The following is a 20,953-nucleotide window of genomic DNA, read 5'->3' as shown; positions in this document are numbered from 1 at the left end:
CATTTGGAATACTGCGCCCAGTTCTGGTCGCCACACTACGAGAAGGACGTGGAGGCTTTAGAGAGAGTGCAGAGGAGGTTTACCAGGATGTTGCCTGGTATGGAAGGGCTTAGTTATGAGGAGAGATTGAGTAAACTGGGGTTGTTCTCACTGGAAAGACAGAGGATGAGGGGTGACCCGATAGAGGTGTATAAAATTATGAAAGGCATAGATAGGGTGAACGGTGGGAAGCTTTTTCCCAGGTCGGTGGTGACGTTCACGAGGGGTCATAGGTTCAAGGTGAGGGGGGGGGGAGAGGTTTAACACTGATATCAGAAGGACGTATTTTACACAGAGGGTGGTGGGGGCTTGGAATGCGCTGCCGGGCAAGGTGATGGAGGCAGACACACTGGGAACGTTTAAGACTTATCTAGATAGCCACATGAACGGAGTGGGAATGGAGGGATACAAAATAATGGTCTAGTTTGGACCAGGGAGCAGTGCGGACTTGGAGGGCCGAAGGGCCTGTTTCCTGTGCTGCATTGTTCTTCTTTGTTCTTTGTCCTCATTACAGAGAGAATGACACAGATTCGTCGCCATTACAGAGAATGACATGGATCCGTCCCCATTACAGAGAATGACACAGATCCGTCCCCATTACAGAGAATGACACAGATTCGTCCCCATTAGAGAATGACACAGATTCGTCCCCATTACATAGAATGACACAGGGGCGGCACGGTAGCACAGTGTTTAGCACTGCTGCTTCACATCTCCAGGGACCTGGGTTCGATTCCTGGCTTGGGTCACTGTCTGTGTAGAGTTTGCACATTCTCCTTGTGTCTGCATGGGTTTCCTCCCACAGTCCAAAGATGTGCGGGTTAGGTTGATTGGCCATGCTAAAAATTGCCCTTAGATGTGTAGGTTAGAGGGATTAGTGGGTAAATATGTAGGGATATGAGAGTAGGGCCTGGGTGGAATTGTGGTCGGTGCAGACTCGATGGGCCGAATGGCCTCTTTCTGTACTTTTTCTATGATTTCTATGAGATCCGTCCCCATTACAGAGAATGACACAGATCCGTCCCCATTACAGAGAGAATGACACAGATCCATCTTCATTACAGAGAATGACACAGATCCGTCCTCATTACAAAGAGAATGACACAGACCAGCCTGGACTTACCACATGAAAACTCGGCCAGTCTGTCTGCAGAAACTCCCGATGCTAACAGCAGCTGTGCTTTGAAGTCTTCTACCTAGCAGCAGAATCAGAAATACCATATGTATTATGTGCATTAGCTCACTCAGCTCCACTACATTGCAATGATGGGCTTTTTCCCCCTTTATTCTCTCATGGGATACCGGCATCACTGGCAAGGCCAGCATTTGTTGCCCATCCCTAACTGCTACTTCAGAGGGCAATGGTGAGTCAAAAACACTGGACGGACATGGAAGCCAGATGAGGTAAGGACAGCAGATTTCCTTCCCTAAAGGACATTAGTGAACTAGATGGGTTTTTACAATATTTGATGATAGTTGTCATGGTCACAATCACTGATGCTACCTTCACCTCCGAATCTATCAATGGAGTTGAAATTCCACCATTTTCCCTGGTGGGTTTGAACCCATGCCCCCAAAGTATTAGCCGAGGTGTTCTGATGGCCATGAAGGCCATAGGAGATCATCAGTCGATCTCCCTTGCTTCATGGAGTGTGAGCTGCTTTACTGAGCGAGCAGAGGCTTGCCTAATGGGAAGGCGTCAGCGGGATTTTTTAAACCTGTTATTCTACCTGGGCCATTCTTGTAGGTCCCAAGGTGTAGATTGTAATACGCCGCAGGCGCAACCCTTCTCTTAGGTGCACAATAAAGGGTGTTTGGAGTCGAGAAACTGATGTTTGGCTGAATTTCTACATTGGCGACAAGGAGAAAGGTATTTATCTGAGTTGGCAAGTTGAGGAAATTAGCTGCATATTGTGAATTTGCATTGCCTCTTAATGAAATGTTGTGAGACAGATTGATACGTGGCATAAATGACCCAACCACACAAAAATAAGCTGTTAGCAGAATCCAATTTGGACAAAAAAAACTTTGGCACTGAGAACAATGAGAAAGGGGCTCAGGAACTACAGGGGCATCAGGCAGCAATATCCACCAACCTCGAGAGACTTGGTGTAAGTAGTCTTCAAAGGAGAGTGCTTGTGCAAATCTGGTTTTAAAGGTCCGCTTTCGACATAGGAACCCTAATGTCACCAGACAGTCAAGGAAAGGCAGTGATGACCCCAAGAGTATTGGAGAACATACTCTAGAATGGTGCAGTTGCCAGATGCGGAATATTGCAAGCACTGTCAAAAGACACAGCCATGACGATGTTTCAGGAATAGGCAAAACATGTGTTGCCCTAAGATGAAAGCAGAGGCCACACCTCCACTTCCAGAGACAGAAATGCTACAACTGAATCGTGTTATTACGACGAAAGTTGTCCCGATAGTGGTAGAATTACTAGTGAATGTCCATCCCAGGAGCTGGACACAGGAGCTGCAGTCTCCATTATCAGAGAACAGACCTATAAGCACCTCCAATCTGGCATCCAATTCCTGACGTTGAAAGAAGCCGGACTAGCCACCTACATGGGGGAACCTTTACAAATAAAAGGCAGCACAATGGCCCCAGTAACCTCCAGGTAGCAATCAGCTTGTCTCCTGTTCATTGTTGTATGGGGGCACGGCCAAGCCTCATGGGGAGAGATTGGTTCCAGCAGATCTGGCTGAACTGGTTGTAGATCTTTAGGCTAAGCATGGAGAGTACTGTATGAAGTTATTGGTAGATATCTTGGAGTTTTTCAAGAGGGTTTGGGAAAAGTAAGTGGAGCCAAGGCCAAGATCTCCATTGACCCTGACGCTACTACTAGGTATTTCAGAGCAAGACCATGCTGGAGAAGATGGAAACTGAACTAGGATGCCTTGAAAGTTTAGATATAATAAGGCCCATGCAATTTGCAGAATGGATCCTGCCCATAGTCCCTGTTCTTAAACCCGACAAACAAGGTTATCTTTCTGGGGGCTATAAAGCAACAGTCAATCGGGTCTCCAAACTTGATTGGTAACCCATGCCTCGAATAGAAGATTCGTTCACTAAGTTAACAGGTGGCAGGATGTCCGCCATGTTGGATATGAACCACACCTTTCTTCAGATTGAATTGGATGAGTCCTCCCATAAATATGCAATGATCAATGTATATAAAGGACTTGATAAGTCCTTTCAGGTCTCATCAGCATGTGCATTTTCCAGAGTTATGGGGAACATTCTTCAAAGGTTACCCAAGGGAGCCGTATTACTTAACTGATATCTTGGTTGGCGAGGCTTCAGAACAGAAATGCCTGACCAACCTGGAAGAAGTCTTGCTGAGATTTTCCAGAGCGGGAGTTCGCTTGAAGAGGGAGAAATATGTTTTCCAAGCGGTCGAAGTAACTATTTAAACTACTGAGTAAATGGCAAGGGGTTACATCCTGCAGAGGATAAGGTAAAGGCCATCATGGAAACACCAACCCCAAGGAACACCATGGAGTTAAAATCTTTCCTGGGGTTAGTCAATTATTATGGAAAACTTTCCTGAATTTGGCTTCCATACTGGCCCCCTTGCATGCTCTGCTACGAAAATACCAGAGATGGTTCTAGGAAGCTCCACAGGCAGAGGCTTTTTCTAAAGTTAAATGTCAGTTACTGTCATCCAACTTTCTGGCTCATTTCAATCCTAAGAAAGAAATTAGTTTAAACTTCCCTGCTTGGGGTTGGTGCAGTGCTGTCAGAAAGATGCGACAGAAAAGCCTCCAAGATCCTTTTGGATGCGGAGCAAAGGTATTCTCAACTGAGAAGGAAAGGTTGGCGGTGGTATTTTGTGTGAAGAAGTTCCATCAATACCTCCAACATCAACAGTTTTCTATAGTTAGCGACCATAAACCCTACTGGGTCTATTCAGAGAAGACAAGGTAATTCCCCCCATCATCTCTGCTCAGAGACAACAGTGGGCCTCGTTATTGGTGGCCTATGAAAATCGTAGAATCCCTATAGTGCAGAGAGGCCATTTGGCCCATCAAGTCTGCACCGGCTCTTCGACAGAGCATCTTACCCGGGCCCACCCCACCCCCGTAATCCCATGCATTTACCATGGCTAATCCCCCTAACATATAAGGGGCAATTTAGCATGACCAATCAACCTAATGTGCATATCATTGGAGAGTGGGAGGAAACTGGAGCACCCGGAGTAAACTCCACATAGACAGTCACCAAGGCTGGAATCAAACCTGGGCTATGGTTTGATTAAAAGGTTATGATGATTCTGACTTTTTGGAGACCTTGCTAGAGCCTGCAACGTAGATTAAAGCCTAGATCCAAAGAGATCCAACCTTATCTAATAGCCACTGCCAGTGCCAGCCCTCAACTCAAAGCTGACTTCGCATTGGCCCCTCTGGATAGTGAGGGTACAGACTCAGAGATGGAAGCTGAAGAAGTCAGCCTCTGGGCTGAAGCGGAACCTGAGGAGGAACCCACATGGGTAACCCTGTGACACTCCCTCTGGAAAACCTTCCCTGCCTGGTTTAAACCTGTTCTTGTGGGTTCCGAGATGACAACAACCTGACCGTAGGGGCAGCCCTTTCCTTCAGTGCATCATAAAGGGTGTTGGTTACAGGAAACTGGCGTTTGGCTGAATTATTACAGTAGCCCTCTGGTTTACTTGTCCAGTGACATTACCCCTCCCTTTAGCAGCACTTCAATACCGTGAAAATCCTCATCTCCCTCAGCTTGCCTTCCCTCCTATGCTCCTCAGATGGTTTCTAAAACTCAACCTTTTTGTTACCAAGCTATAACTTTCATTATATCCTGTTGCCTTTCCTACTTTTTGCAATATTGGTGGTGTTTTCCACTGTGCATTCTGATCCTTTACAAAGGTTCAGTGACAGACGCTGGAATCATTCCTGTTTCAAATTGTTCTGTATATATCTTTCCAGTTAGGCTGTCATAAGGTAGTTGGGATTTTCCAAATGGAGTCCATGACTGTTGTTTCTTTTGGCTATTCCCAATACAATCCAGATTTGAAGTTATAGATAGCTTGATCTTGTTTTCAGATAAAACTCGGCACAACATCGTGGGCCGAAGGGCCTGTTCTGTGCTGTACTGTTCTATGTTCTAACCCTGAGGTGGAAAACAGCCCACTGATTATAGGAATGAGGTTAGGCTTCCACTCACAGGAGGTGTTTGAATCTGCTCTTTGTTGGTACAAGTAAACTATCTCCATCCAAATAGCTGGCTCTCACTCTCCAGAATACCTCCCAGACCACCAATCTCTGCCCTTTCAGCTGCAGCTAGTGTCAGTGAAAAACAATCCTCCTTATATTTTTTACAATACCCACAGATAAAGGAAATTCCAACAACTCTTTTCTTGGATGTCTCAGTGGGTCAATGTACTTGGGTATAGAGGTAGAAGTCCTTCCTTCACTGTTACACAGGTCCTTAAATCAGAAGTTTAACTCAGAGCCAGAGCAAGCTGCAAATTGCTAGGATCAGCTTGGTGGACTGAACCCATGGGGAGAGACACCGGAACACCATTATATCCGACATCACGGTATTGTCAAGGACAAAAGTAGAAATATACACATCAAGAAAGCAATGCAACATGGTTTGGGGGTGATGGGATGAGGAATAGGGCAGCACTGAAAGAAACTTGCTGGGGCGGCAGAGGTCGCGCAAGAGGTGAAAATATGGAGGCACTTGAGGAGGATGAAGATTTTAAAGTAGAATGGGAACCTATACAAATCATTTAGGATAAGACATAACATAGGCAAATTACAAGTCACTCAGTTCATGGCGGGTAAGTGGAACTGATGGCGGGTAAGTGGAACTGATCCACTTCAGATCAGCCATGATCTTATTGAATGGCGGGGCAGGCTCGAGGGGCTGGATGGCCTACTCCTGCTCCTATTTCTTATGTTCTTATATTGGTGAATGTCCAGATTTCTGCAGCGGTAATTGCGGGAATCGGGCCTAATGCTAACAAAAAACACTGAATCATAGAGCTCATTGGGCCTATAAAAGTTCTTTGAAGCTTAGCTTGACTTGAATAGGACGGACAGTATATTCTGGGTGGAATCATAGAAGAATCATAGAATCCCTACAGTGCAGAAGGCAGCCATTGGGCCCAATATCCAAAAGGATTTGCACGCTGGTTTCAAAGGGTTTTATTTTTATGTGATAGGAGAGTGGGAAGATTTAGGATTGAGAGACAGCAGTACACAACATCATAACCCTTCCCTTTCTGAAGGTACTAGGATGTTTTTATGATTTTTTTCATGGAATGTGAATGCCACAGACAAGACCAGCATTTGCCCTTGAGAAAGCTCCACAGGCACTTCCATTGGTATTTCATGTATGCCCCGAACTGCACTACAAACTTGACGATAACCTCACTTGATGTCCTCACATGCACAAAGACATGTACAATTTTGAAGCAGGCATCACTCTGTATTGGCCTCTTTCCAACTCAAAACATTGTCATGTAGCACTAAGAATCCCTTACCGGCTGCATTGTGCCTCCAGCGATGACCACTGCTCGACATTCCTTCACTACCTCAGCAAAGTGGACTGCTGGATTCAACAGTAGAAACTTCATGCTGCTCTGAGACACTGTACCTGCAGGGCAGCGGAGCTAAGATTTAGCATAAGCCAAGCTCAAGACAATACTTTGTACCGATCAGTTCAAGGCTCAATGCTTGTTATTCAGTTCTGTTGAAGAGACCCGACCCAACACATTGATTTAGCTTTTTTTTTCCAGGTATCGATGGACCTGGTGAGCATGGCCATTCTTTTCTTGCCCTTGTTACCATAAGGGAGTGCAAAATTGGAAAAGCAAACCTTGGAGAAACATAGGCCTTCCGGCCATTAAGAAAAACTTGAAAGACATGAATTTAAGAAGTGCAGGCAAGTGTTCCACATTGAATAGGTTACTGAAGTATGTCGACAAGTGTTAAGACAGGCAAATGCCTACCCCCACGCAGCAAGGTGAGACCATTCAAGATGAATGACCAGTTGAACTGTTGTTGGCCGTACTGGTTTAGGTAGAATTGCTGGCTAAAACACCAGAACTCTCTTCTCCACATCATGTCAGTGAATTCGTGAACAGACAAAGGCCATCTAAATAATAATGCAATACTCCCTTAATCCTGTGCTAGAGTGCAAGTCTAGACTATCCTCAAACCATGCATGTGATTCTGGAATGTTTGACCTTTTGGCTCAGAGGCAAGAGGTACTGACCTGAACAAACCATAGATGGAATTCCCAGTCAATGTTATAGTTGGGGTACTACAATTAGCACAGCAAGTGGGTGGGAAGAGGATGGTGGCTTCTGTTCCTGATCTCGATCTTCTGAGCCTTGATGGAAAATACTTTCTAGATGAGAACAGACCAAGTAATACAAAAGCTTGCCAACACTTACTGCCTAACCTCACGTGAGAGTTGACCAAGGTATTGTATTGTTGACCAAGATGACAAACATCCCTAGAACTTTACATGGTCCCGCAGGGTCAATACTTTTACATTTTTATAACACTTTGTCACCTCAGTGCTTTACAGCCAATTATTTACTTTTGAAGTGCAACCACTGTTGCAATGTAGGAAACACAACAGCTAATTAGTGCACAGCAAGGTCCCACGAACAGCATGTCATTGTGGCATAAAAGGCGGCTATTTGGCCCATTAGGTTGATGCTACTCTCTGTAGAGCATTCCAGTTAGTCCCATTCTTTCATGAGATAATGGCCAGATAATCTGTTTTGGGTGTTGATTGATAAATGTTGGTCAGGACATAGGGTGCCTCCTGTTCTTTAAAACAATGCCAAGATAACTCTTACATCCACCTGAGGGAGCGGGTAGGCCTCAACTTAACATCTCATGGAAAAGATGGTGCCTTTAACAAGAAAAAGGGGCGATGAAAATATGAGCGCACACAGAAAGTGCCATTTAGCTTCCCAAACCCAGCATTTGAATATACCGCGCTCAATCTCCCCAGTTATGAATGACGTTAAATCCATGAACTCACCAGAGGGAAAGTGCACACTAATTCCCCACATTCTTCAATAGAATGATTAATGCATAGTAGCAGAAACATTTAACCACTGCATCCTTCTGGCACTCGTACTAAAAAGCATCATTAGAAACCACAAAGTCCGTGAAGGATCATAGAATCCCTACAGTGCAGAAGAAGGCCATTTGGCCCATCGGGTCTGCACCGACCCAGGCCCTATCCCTGTAAACCCACATATTTACCCTGCTAATCCCCCTGACACGAGAGTCAATTTAGCATGGCCAATCAACCTAACCCACATATCTTTGGAGTTTGGGAAGGAATTGGAGCATCCGGAGGAAACTCACGCAGACACAGGGAGGACGTGCAAACTCCACACACAGACAATCACCTAAGGCTGGAACTGAACCCGGGTCCCTGGTGCTGTGAGGCAGCAGTGCTAACCACTGTGCCACCATGCCGCCCATGCCAGTGTTATCAATGACAATGGTAAAATAGACAGCAAAACTCTCATAACATAGGAATACCAAGTATATCTTTGAAAGCCTGTGGATTGTAGGAAGAAGGAAGTGGGGAGCAGCATGTGTTTGAAGTACTAATGAGAAAGAAAGAGAGAAAGTTTCAACAAAGTGGGGTGCAGGGAGGAGAAAGGGAACATGAGATAAAAATGTTGTAATCAATGAACAATGGAAGCAGAGAACCAACAATTATAGCAGCATTAATGTAAGTGAGGAGACAGAGAGAGAGAACAAAAAAATAACAGAGAGGAATTGGAGTGGGAAAATTATCCACCATTGGATGAGAAGCTTTTCCCAGGGTTGTGGGAAACATTAGAAGAGCCTCCGTAAATAAAGTAGCAGTTTCGAAATCCAGGAAGGATTTGGGCTTCATACACTATGAACTTTTGATGAGGAACAAGTGTTTGGTGCTAATGAGAAGTTCTTGAAGGCAACTTTAGCAAAGGAAATGTGATAACAGACCACAGGAGAGAGAGAGAGACTGGTAATACCAACAAACAAAGGACAATAAAACAGTCAGAGAGAGCATGTGGGAATAGAACTGCAATTAACCCAAAAGATCTTCCATCGGATTGTAATGAAGAGGGATGGCGTATTAGAGACACAGGGAGTGATTATATGTTTAGAGACACCGGCAAGGCTAGAATATGTAATGAGTACTTTGTGCTGGTGCTTACTCTGGTGTGTTAGGCCATAGTTTGACTATTAATTCATATCGACCTCATATTAACCTTGAATGTTAGAGTATAAATTGTTTTATTTTCCAGATCTTATACAGTGAAGTTTATTTTTGTTTATTCAAAACCCATGGAATTCTGCGGCTTTATTCTATTAGCAAACATCTTGAATCTCCAACTTTGTCTACTTTAAACAAAACATTATTGGTCGCTAACCAGACTAACCAGCAACTTTGGGATCTGGCGTGGGATCAAAGCACACTTTGCAGCCAAAGAAGCACTTTTGAAGTGTAGCCACCATTATAAGTCAGAAATGCAGCTGCCAACATGAATACTGCAAACTCCCACAAACAACAGTACAATTATGACCAGGTAATCTGTTTTTTGTGATGACTGAGGGACAAAATATTGGTCGGGACACCTGAGATAATGCCCCTGCTCTTCTTCAAAATACTGTCATGGGATCTTTCACATGCATCTGAAGAGGCCTCAGTTTAACCTCTCATCTGAAAAAAGCTCTTCCAATAGTGCACCACTCCCTCAGTACAGCCTGGATTATTGGCTCCAGTCTTGGAGTTGGACTTAAACGAACAACTCTCTGACTTGGAGGCCACCTGCTGAGCTATGATATTGGGAGATACCAATTTTGTGGAGGGACAGTCAACGGAATGAGTTCCAAACACAGCAGAAGTGGAGTGAACTGAGTAGAAGGTAAGCAAGCAGCAAAAAGCAGATAGCCTGCCCATTTTGCTCATCTTACTAATAATAAGCCAAACGATAAAAGATGTGGAATTTTTACATGGCACTCATCCCCACCTTGTCGCTGAATAACCACTCTCCCATCCTGATTGGTGCTCGTAAGGGCAAAGAGAAACCCCTCAACCTGCATCATTGGTGATGCCATGACAGGCTGCTCCTTTTCTAGGTCCTCCTCCTGCTCATGGGGTGCAACTGCAAAATAAACAAAGTCAAAAATTGGTAAAAATATAAAACAGGAACTTTAATATCTTCGGGCAGATATCAAATTCAGAAACTTATTGCAATATTGTACAAGATAAACCCCAATCGTATCAATTTTGCTCTTCACTTCTAATCCTTTTTGCCTTTCACTGGGCCAGTCTGACTTTTTTCCCCAGTTTGCTCCACTGCTGTTCTGAAGATACTGACTAGCACACAGGTCATTCCCACAGGCCCTAGTACTTGCAGAAATGTAGTGGTGAATGGAGGCCAAAGGCTAGACTTTTGGGAATTTGATAGTGCAACTGTAATGATTAGCAGACAGTGTTTTATTCCAGGGACAGACACAGAAAGAAAGAAGGTTGGGAAGAGATGGGAATGGCAAACAAGTGATCAAGGATGGTCTTTTTTGTAATTGGGAAGATTGAGTAGAGTGGCATTGTGAAAGAAAGAATCTTAAATGAGAGGATAGAGCAGATGGATCAAGGTGAGCTGCTCATAGCAGAAGGTGCTAAAGAAGTAGTGGGGGACGGACCAATGTGTGGTTTGGGCGTATAGGCTGCACTGCCACAGGGGTACTGATAGTAGTAGGCATAGCCAGGCTGAAATTTCAGCAAAGGATAAGGTGGCATCATCAAAGTTTCTATCAAGGCCATGCAATCATTGATAGATTGTAACAGCCAGTTTTGTTAGTGAGTGAACAGACATTCTTTAGGCTTGATTTAACACCGGTTCTACACAACTTTATCCTGGCTGAACCAGACAACATGGTCCACTTTCAACTAATCTCAAGTTCATTTACAAAAGGAGCCACTCATGGTTTATGTATCGTCAATGGCAACTAATCAAATTTATGAATTGTCAACGGCAACTAGACCCAAGTTACAGGATAGCTCACCAGGAGACAAAACACCATAAGCAGACACACACCTTGTCCAATAGGTTTCTCATTCAGTTTCTGAAGAAAATTCTCAAGAGCTGCTGTTTTGGATCCTTTCTGATTCAGTGTGTCATTTGGTTGTGAGGCTGCAACTTGGTATTTCTCCACAAACCCAAAGAGCTGTGGAATGAAGGGAGCCAGTAAAATATCTGTGGTATAAACAATGGTACATGTAAAAAGAAATCATTACTGGAGATAAAGAAACAAGATTAGTATTTTAAAAAATGAACACCCTTAATCCTCTCACACGCATCTCAAAGCTTTTCACATACAGAGCAACATTTAGTGTAGTGCATGCAAAGGTTTAGAGAACTGGCAGTACCTGCTAGTTTCTAATATGTACCCTCTCTTCAACAGGTGCTCACTGACCTTATAATGGTTACTAGGAAGTTCAACTTATATAGGAAAAGTGAGTGACTGCGTATGCAGGTACAACATGGGACCAATGCAACCTAAAGTTCCCTCTATATAATGGCAACCACATTCAGAACAAGTTAAATACACAAACTGGCCTCACATAAATTTATCGCACAATACATGACTTATAAGCACTGCTCACGATTCGAGGCAGGACCATCTGACCTGGCAGTTCTGTTTCTTTTCTAAACACACACATGTGCCCATTAAAGGGGGAAAAGTATTTTTCCAAAGTTTACTGAATGGCAGTTCTTGCCATGTTCTGGCTGACAATGAGGATCATCCAATGCAAATCACCAGTCTGGAATGCAGCGATTCACAAACTGAGACCTGCGGACCATTGGAGGTTAGGCCAGCCTTTTCAAAATAATCTCTCCAGTGATCAGGCTCACATGGGCTTTAAAGACTGCAAAACTTCGGATAGTCTTTGTTCACTTTCTCTGAATGGCTATATTTGACTGTGGCAGGTTAATGAAAGATTTGTAAGGCTCAAAGCAGGAAAACTGTTTGTGGATTTAGCATTCGGCAAGGCTTTCCATCTCCACTGACTTGTTTCAGTATAAACCGCACTGGCTCCCTGAAGCTGGAATCTGTTTATATTCACAGCCTGAATTTTCATACTGCGTTTCCCAAGAGTGAAGATTCTATTATTCTAAAGGTGTCGGCCCCTTTAGGTGCAGAAGGAAAGAATTTTTTTTCGGAATGGTCAATTGTGTTCTAAGTGGTGCCTGAAGATGAGATCTCAGCACTAACTGCAGATCATTCCCCAACCAGAGGGAAAATAAGGTCATTTAATTGTGATGCCATTATTATTTGACAGGAGATTACGCAGAAATAAAAAAAATCTTTTAGACAATATTGTATCCTTCTTTTCAGTTTTACTTCTATTTTGGTCCATGTTTAAACTAACTGCAACGCGTCATTTGTATTTCAAATCTTGAGCTTTTTTGTAGAAATTACTGAATACAAAGTAACCCTCCCACCCCCACACTCCCCCATCAGACACTTGCAGGACAGGTACACAAATCTCGACAGAGTAAATTTCCTTCTATGCTAACCCAAACAACATCATCTTTAACCTCAATATGTGATCCCACAGTAACAATGTAATATTTGCCCCCATGTTCATAGTAGCCATACTCATGATTTGCGGTGCGAGATTCACCATATTTTGCCAGTTGGGGAGCCTTTCTGTACTGTAGCCCTACCCCAGCAGGGCTAGATGATATTCTCAAACCCGTCAAACATCCAGCCAACATCCAAAGATGAGCTAGTGTAGCACAGGGAAAAAGTACAATATTCCAAAGGTGGTGTGCCATGCATTTCTGCTCAGGCCTTGACAGAATGAGAGGGATTTTTAAAAATCCACTCCAAACTCTAATACTGCGGAAACCACCAGACTTACCTTTTGACTGAGCATACTCTTCGCATAGTAACGCTGCACCTGGTTTAAAGAGAGAGAGAGAGCGAGTGTGCAAATTGAATAAACACATAGCCAGCCACTTGCCATTCACAGCAAGTCAGTGATATAGAAGTAAGAGGTGGGGAATGATCTGCAGTTGGTGCTGAGATCTCAGCCCTAACCACCATTTAGAACACAATCACTATCACAAAGAACATTACAGCACAGGAACAGGCCCTTCGGCCCTCCAAGCCTGCACCGACCACGCTGCCTGACTTAACTAAAACCCCCTACGCTTCCGGGGACCGTATCCCTCTATTCCCATCTCATTCATGTACTTGTCAAGACGCCTCTTAAAAGTCACTACCGTATCCGCTTCCACTACCTCCCCCGGCAAAGGGTTCCAGGCACCCACCACTCTCTGTGTAAAAAATCTACTTCGTACATCTCTTTTAAAACTTGCCCCTCGCACCTTAAATCTGTGCCCCTGAGTAATTGACTCTTCCACCCTGGGAAAAAGCTTCTGACTATACACTCTGTCCAAGCCTCTCATAATCTTGTAGACTTCTATCAGGTCTCCCCTCAACCTCCGTCGTTCTAGTGAGAACAAACCAAGTTTCTCCAATCTCTCCTCATAGCTAATGCCCTCCATACCAGGCAACATCCTGGTAAATCTTTTCTGTACCCTCTCCAAAGCCTCCACATCCTTCTGGTAGTGTGACGACCAGAATAGAACACTACGTTCCAAGTGCAGCCTAACTAAGGTTCTATAAAGCTGCAACATGACTTGCCAATTTTTAAACTCAATACCCCAGCCAATGAAGGCAAGCATGCCGTATGCCTTCTTGACTACCTTCTCCACCTGCATTGCCACTTTCAGTGACCTGTGTACCTGTACACCCAGATCCCTTTGCCTATCAATACTCCTAAGGCTTCTGCCATTTACTGTATATTTCCTATCTGTATTAGACCTTCCAAAATGCATTACCTCACATTTGTCCGGATTAAACTCCATCTGCCATCTCTCCGCCCAAATCTCCAACTGATCTATATCCTGCTGTATCCTCAAAATGGTCCTCATCGCTATCCGCAAATCCACCAACCTTTGTGTCGTCCGCAAACTTACTAATCAATCCAGTTACATTTTCCTCCAAATTATTTATATATATTACAAACAGCAAAGGTCCCAGCACTGATCCCTGAGGAACACCACTTGTCACAGCCCTCCATTCAGAAACGCACCCTTCCAGTGCTACTCTCTGTCTTCTTTGACCGAGCCAGTTTTGTATCCACCTTGCCAGCTCACCTCTGATCCCATGCGACTTCACCTTCTGCACCAGTCTGCCATGAGTCTTGTCAAAGGCCTTACCACCAGCAAAACTATTCTTTCCTTCCTCAACCAAAGGGGCTGACATCTTAGAATAATAAAATCTTACAGCACAAGGAGGCCGCCATTTGGCCCATTGTGACGATGCTGGTTCCCTGAAAAAGCTTTTTAATTAGTCCATTTCCTGTGATCTATCCCCTTAGGCATTTACTTTCCTCCTCTTCAGGTCTACAGTCAATTCCCTTTCAAAAGTTACAAATGAATTTGCTTCCACAACTCTCTAAATTTGTAGGCTTTGCAATACTAGTCATCATTCCCATGAGAGCTTGGGTGTATGGATAATTGAGTCCTTTAGAGTGGAGTTTGGTGGGAGAGAAAGTCCAGCTTTGTGATAGTGAGAGACATTCACAAACGTACAAGTTGATGGACAAAGAAAACTAGTTGGTCCACCCAGCCCATCCCATATGTGGGCAGTGCCAGATCTTTACCAACATCTTCTCAGCAGGATGTTGAAAGGTGCTTTTGGAGAAGTGGGCAAAAAGGCCTGCTGACACCATATGCTGAAACCCACAGAGTGCCAGCATCAGAGCCCAGTCTCAGCCAGATCACTCTTGGGATGCAAATGTCAACAGCATTAGGAGCAGTAAATATGGGGGGTGGTGGGGGGCAGTGTAGAACCTTAACGGGTCCTCCACACTGCACTAAACTTAAAAACAACTTACTTTGAATAGGTTGATGTTGTCAAACTGCGCACGGAAGCAGAAGTCATTGATAGACTGCAACTCAGTTCCTTCAGGAAGTAAGGGCAAAAGTACAATGAGATTTGAGGTCCATGTATTTTTTGAAACAAAAATCAGAGTAATTATATAGATCACATTATATATAGAGAATAATTAGCATTGCCAAGGGTCGGCTGCGTACTCCAAAAATAAAGAGAAGCTCCACTCTGAAAATGAAATGGAGCTGTACCTCAATTTCATTGCTTCATACCCCTTAATATCCTTACTTTAAAAAATCTATCAATCTCAGTCCTGAAAGTTCCAACTGTCCCTATGTTGGGGGAAGGACATTCAGAGTTCCATTATCTTCTGCAATGGAACTGATTAGATAAAGTGCTTCCTTATTTTGTTCCTAATCTTACAATAATAGCCCCATGTTTTGGATTACTCTAACAGAGAAAATAGTTTCTCTCTGTCTAGCCTACTGAATCCTTCAATTATTTTAAACACCACAATTAGGGCATCCCTGAAGCTTCTAAATTAAAGGGAAAACAAGTCAAGTTTATGCAATCAATCCTCGCAACTTAACCACTTTAGCCCTGGTGTCATTTGGTGAATCTGGACAGCACCTATTTCCAAGGTTAAGATAATCTTTCTAAGGTGCAGCGTTCAGGTCTGAGCAGTTATAGAATCCTACAGTGCAGAACGAGGTCATTCGACCCATCGAGTCTGCACAGACCACAATCCCACCCAGGCCGTATCCCCGTAACCCCATGCATTTACGCTGCTAAACCTCTGACATTAAGGGACAATTTAGCATGGCCGATCAACTTAACCTGCACATCTTTGGACTGTGGGAGGAAACTGGAGCACCCGGAGGAAACCCACGCAGACACGGGGAGAATGTGCAAACTCCACACAGACAGTGACCCAAGCCGGGAATCGAACCCGGGTCCCTGGTGCTATGAAGCTTATTCCAGATGGAACCTAACCAAGGCTCTGTACAACACCAAAGCACTTCTGAAAAGAGCAATCGGCCAGGAGCAGTGATGCCTTAAACAAAAGGGCCACTTACGCATCCAACAGCAGCACAAGTCAGGTAAAGTTCCCCATCCCCTTCAACAAGACAATGGATTATGTCACTTCTCCAACACACATATCCCCCAGTGCACACCTAGTTCTATGTCAGAACATCCTCCACTCACAAGTACACCAGCAAGCCAAAATACAGTATACTTTTACTTCCTAGAAAATCTCCCACGGTTGTTCCCATTTATAATCATTCTATTGGTATCAAGTCTAGTTCCTACACTACCAAAACACCAGCGGGCCCAAGACAGTGGATAGAGAGTGAAGAGAGGGCTGTTTATATATTCAAAGTAAGCAACTTAAAACATTCCAAAGTGTGAAAGTGCCTGGTCACCTACCTCCCTGAAAAATCTTCTGTGTGTTCGGATTTTGTCCAACTTTTCCTGGTTAATCATGAAATAAGAGCATTAAAGAAATCAAGCCCATCAAGAAAGTACAAACAATAAAAAACTATAAAGACCCGATGATTCAGTGGCTGGGACACTGGGTTCAATTCAGACTGATGAGATAAAGTCTCTGCTGACTGGAAGGCCCCAAGTGAAATTAGTTTGGACAGCCTCAATCCCATACCTGGAGGTCACAGGCTAACATGACTACATTATCTGGTATCAGGCACTAACCAGGGCTCAAACCATATTCTATTTCTAACTTTTCTCAGTTCTAATGAAAGATCACAGACCTGAAACATCAACTTTATTTTCATAAACAGACAAGTTTGAGTATTTCCAGAATTTTCTGCTTTTATTTCAGGATTTCCAGTATTTTGCTTTGGAACGAAGGTTCCTGGAGTGGTAAGCACTGAAGAATGGGGTCATCTTCTGGGTTGAGGCATGTTCATGGCACTGTGTAGAGGAAGTTTTACTCTGTATCTAACCCTTTGCTGGGAGTGTTTGATAGGGAGAGTGTACAGTGAGCTTTACTCTGTATCTAATCACGTGCTGTACCTGTCCTGGGAGTGTTCGAAGGGACAGCATACAGGGAACTTTGCACTGTGATCAAGTGCACTCAACCTGCCCTCACTGATTTGAATAATTAGTCTGGGTGACTGAAATGGAAAAAGTGTTCCATTCCCCAACACCAACATCTTTCACACTGATGAGCACAGGTCTGACAGGAAAGAAATTATTAAACTAAAGAAAAGCACAAACAATGCTCACCTCCTAAAACTTGGAGAAGATTAACAAGGATGTAAAGGATCTGTTTGATATACATCAGATTTTTTGCTTTCAGTCTGCTTCTGTGCATCAAAAGAAAAACATGTAATCAGGTCCACAAAACCATTTTAACTCTGCACAGTGCCCATGATATAAGAAGTTAGTTTCATTGGTTACAACAGGATCCAGGTTGATAAAAACATACAAATATTAAAGGGATAAGTATTGTGAAATGAATGAAAGGAGTAAATACTTGTTAGGTCATGGGGTTTGGGGGTAAAATACTGAGTGAATAAGTCCAGGCAACAGTGCTCAGGACAAAGACAGAAAATGGAAGCAAACCGGAAGCTAATGATGGGATTTTCCCCTCAGTGCGAGAGAGGGTGTGAAAAATTAGCGTTTTACCCATCGGCCGCAGTGACGGGTTTTCCCACCGTATCGTCACTTCCTATCATATTAAATATGCACACATGGGAAACAGGCCAGATTGCAGGCAGGCAGTCTCTGACTCACCGCCCAGTTTCCTCACTCCTGGCACTAAGCACAGCCACACAGCAGTGTCAACAGCCCAAGACTGAAGATACTGCTCTGAAAACGAAGAGAAGGTGGCAGCCCCAAATTCACCGCTGCCTCTTTGGAACACTTTTTGGATGCAGTCGAGATCTGATGTAATGTCCTCCACTTTTGTTCTGGCCGCAGGATACCCAGCAAGCTCACCAATCCAGCTTGCGAGGCGGAGGCCTCCCAAGGAAAGGATAAACAATATCAGGTCAATAATATAAAAGGACATACCTCTGAACTGTGGCCACCTGGTGAGGTGCAGGAATCCTTTAGAAAATACACATCCCAATTATAAATAGGATGTTGACGCAGAGCTATGATCCCAATCCCAACATTGCTATGAGATATCAAACTCCTATTAAGGAACTGAAGGGTTCTGGCGCTGACCCACCAGCAGTGGTCAGTGCACAGAGAGATCAGGCACCCAGTGAAGAAAGAGGATGAATGAGCTCAACTAGGGCACAAATCTCACACACTTCTTCACATCTCCATCTGGCCTCAGGACATTGCTTCCTCATCCCATCCACAGCTTCCCTCATTACCCATACCAGGGAACTGAATCCCATAGAATCCCTACAGTGCAGGAGGAGGACATTCAGCCCATTGACTGCACCAACTCTCCAAAACAACATCTTCTCCAGGTCCATTTCTTCCCCCCCCCCCCCCCCCACCCCTCCTCAATCATTTTAACCCTGCTCCTTTAGCATGACCCATCCCCCTTATCTACACATCCTCATCATCTGCCCTTGCATGTGTCACACCCACACTCTCTCCATCTGTGAAGTACAAGAATCGCAGGGAGAGGTCTCAGACTGGAAGTGGAGTGCTAAGTTCCTCTCGCAGTTCAAGGACCGAACGGCTGAGCTGTCTGGAGAGGAAGTGGACGGTGGCTGCGGCACTCACGAGGATCCTACATCAGCCCATCTCTCAACCATGCCACGAGCGCTTTGTTCTGGAGTCGCCTGCCATGCACTAATTATCTCTACTTTCTTTCATCGGAACCTCAGCCAAGTAGCCAATGGCCTCTCTGCCAATGACAAAGTCGCTGCTGTGCGTTACAGGCCCTGGATTCAGTTGTTCAGTCCGAGAGATGATTTTCCCAATTCGCCGGGCCTGGCAATGATCCTGGAAAATAGTATGCAGGCCTAAAAACCAGCTTCACGACTGGCATCAAACGGTTTGCAATCATCCCAGTCCATTTCCAATGGCACAAACCTGATCATTTCCAGAAAGGACATGAGGCGGATTAACATATTTAAAATAGCATTTAAATATGCGTAGCCTATTCACCTCCCAGTGCACGGGATCTTCTCGTCTTTACGCATGGTGCGTAAATCATGGGCACAATGGCCACGCCGGGGGCTCAGAGGCCATTGAAGCCCCGGGTGGTCGGGGGCATGGCCAGTGCCCAATAGGCAGTTCCCATCAGACACCTTGGCAATGGCCACCAGACATCCCGGCAGAGCCACTTGGGCATGACCAGTGTGCCAGGGGAAACGCCAAAGGAGTGGGGCCTGTGGGAGGGGAGGTCTAACTACAGGGGGAGGGGGGGGGGGGGGGGGGGAGCAGGACGCGGGGGAATTCAGGGGGTGGATATACCCAGCTGACCCGTGGCATTGAGAGTTTTGCTCCTCCCTTTGGCAGGTTTGGCACCTTCATCACAATCTCCTTCCCTTGCCTACATGCAATTATGCAGGCAGCAAAAATCCGACAGCTCACTGGAACCTGATGGCCTACGCCCTTGGATTTTAAGAGATAGCTGCAGGAATAGTGGAGGTCAGCCATGATTTTTTTAAATTCCTTAGATCTGAGAATAGTCCCATTAGATTAGAAGTTGGCAATTGTTGCACTCTTTTCAAGAAAGGAAGGAAAGAGAAAATAGTCAGTTACCTAACATCAGTTGTTGGGAAAATTCTTGAATCGCCTGTCAAGGAAGACTTAACAACACATTTAAGTGTAATCCAAGTCAACATGGTTCTACTAAAGGGAATTCCTGTTTAACAAATGTATTGGAGATTTTATTCCAGGATAGTTGGATAAAGGGGGAAACCAGCAGAGGCCAGCCAAAAAGTTGATTTTAGCTCCTTAATTTTCATCAATACCTTTTCTCATTTCTCATTCTTTTTAAGGTCTAGGTTACTGATATGAAACCTGTGTCTTCTATTTTTGAAGACCAGACACAAAATATTTGCTCCACTTCCTCATTCCCCATGATAGTTTCTCCTGCCTCTACTGGTAAAAGACCAACATTTACTTTCGCTTTTTTTTAAATATACTAATAAAAGCCTTGACAATCCGTTTGTATATCTCAAGCTAGTTTACTCACGTTCTATTTTCCCCCTTTTTAAAATCAACTTGTTGGTTGACCCTCTGCTGGTTTCTAAAACACTCCTAATCCTGATTTGCTGCTGTTTTTCCAACATCGTAAATCTCCTTTTTCAATCTAATACCAACCTTAACTTCCTGAGTAAGGGACAGATGGGTCTTTCTTGCTGAGTTTTTGTTTTTCAGTGGAATCCATTTTTTGAAGATTTTGGATTATTTCTTTAAATGTTTCCCACTGTTCATTTGCCTCGATGACTTTTTTAGTCTCTTTACCCAATTAACCGTAGCCAGTTCTCCCATCATAGCCAGCTACAAAGCTCTGTTTAAGATTAACATTTTTGTTTGCATTTGGAGTGTGTCAATTTCAAACTTAACATGGAATTCAATGGTATTATGATCACTCGTCTACTATTAATTAACCCTATTTCATTATACCATACTCGATCCAAGACAGCTTTATTGCTAGTTAGTTCCAAGAACCTCTTAAACCTTTTTGTGTGGAACATATTGCTCCAGAAACTGTCACGAAAACATCTATAAACTAATCTTTTGGGCCACCCTTGCCAATTTGATCGTCCCAGTCTATAATGAAGGTTTAAAGTCCTTCATGATTATTATATTGCCTTTGTTACATGCTCCAATGTCTTGTTTAGTGCTCTGTCCAATGATAAAACTGCTGTCGGGGAGCTTATAAATTATCCCACAGTGTCTTCTAATTCTTGTTATTCCCAATTTCCACCCAAACTGATTCTACTTCATGATCCTGTGAGGCCAGATTCTTTCACACTAATGTGCTTATGACCTCTTTCACTATC

General features: G+C 44.0%; 1 protein-coding gene across 3 annotated transcripts in view; it reads right to left on the bottom strand.

Annotated features, from left to right (window-relative positions):
* The window catches only part of ddx11 (DEAD/H (Asp-Glu-Ala-Asp/His) box helicase 11), a 76,920-nt gene that overhangs the window by 21,881 nt on the left and 34,086 nt on the right, over nt 1–20,953 (bottom strand). For 2 of the 3 annotated variants that reach the window (XM_078220282.1, XM_078220284.1), the window contains exons 12-19: nt 17,256–17,335; nt 16,437–16,481; nt 15,013–15,080; nt 12,967–13,005; nt 11,135–11,264; nt 10,064–10,198; nt 6,551–6,663; nt 1,163–1,235 (exon numbers count right to left, since the gene is read on the bottom strand). In XM_078220282.1, coding sequence (XP_078076408.1) covers nt 1,163–1,235; nt 6,551–6,663; nt 10,064–10,198; nt 11,135–11,264; nt 12,967–13,005; nt 15,013–15,080; nt 16,437–16,481; nt 17,256–17,335 — 683 coding nt within the window. The remainder of the gene's footprint in view (nt 1–1,162; nt 1,236–6,550; nt 6,664–10,063; nt 10,199–11,134; nt 11,265–12,966; nt 13,006–15,012; nt 15,081–16,436; nt 16,482–17,255; nt 17,336–20,953) is intronic. The other variant, XM_078220285.1, reaches the window with a different exon arrangement.

Source organism: Mustelus asterias, chromosome 9 (assembly GCF_964213995.1).
Source record: "Mustelus asterias chromosome 9, sMusAst1.hap1.1, whole genome shotgun sequence".
Classification (NCBI taxonomy): Eukaryota; Metazoa; Chordata; class Chondrichthyes; order Carcharhiniformes; family Triakidae; genus Mustelus; species Mustelus asterias.
Note: the sequence above shows the minus strand (reverse complement) of the source record. Positions and strands in the feature narration are given on the sequence as shown.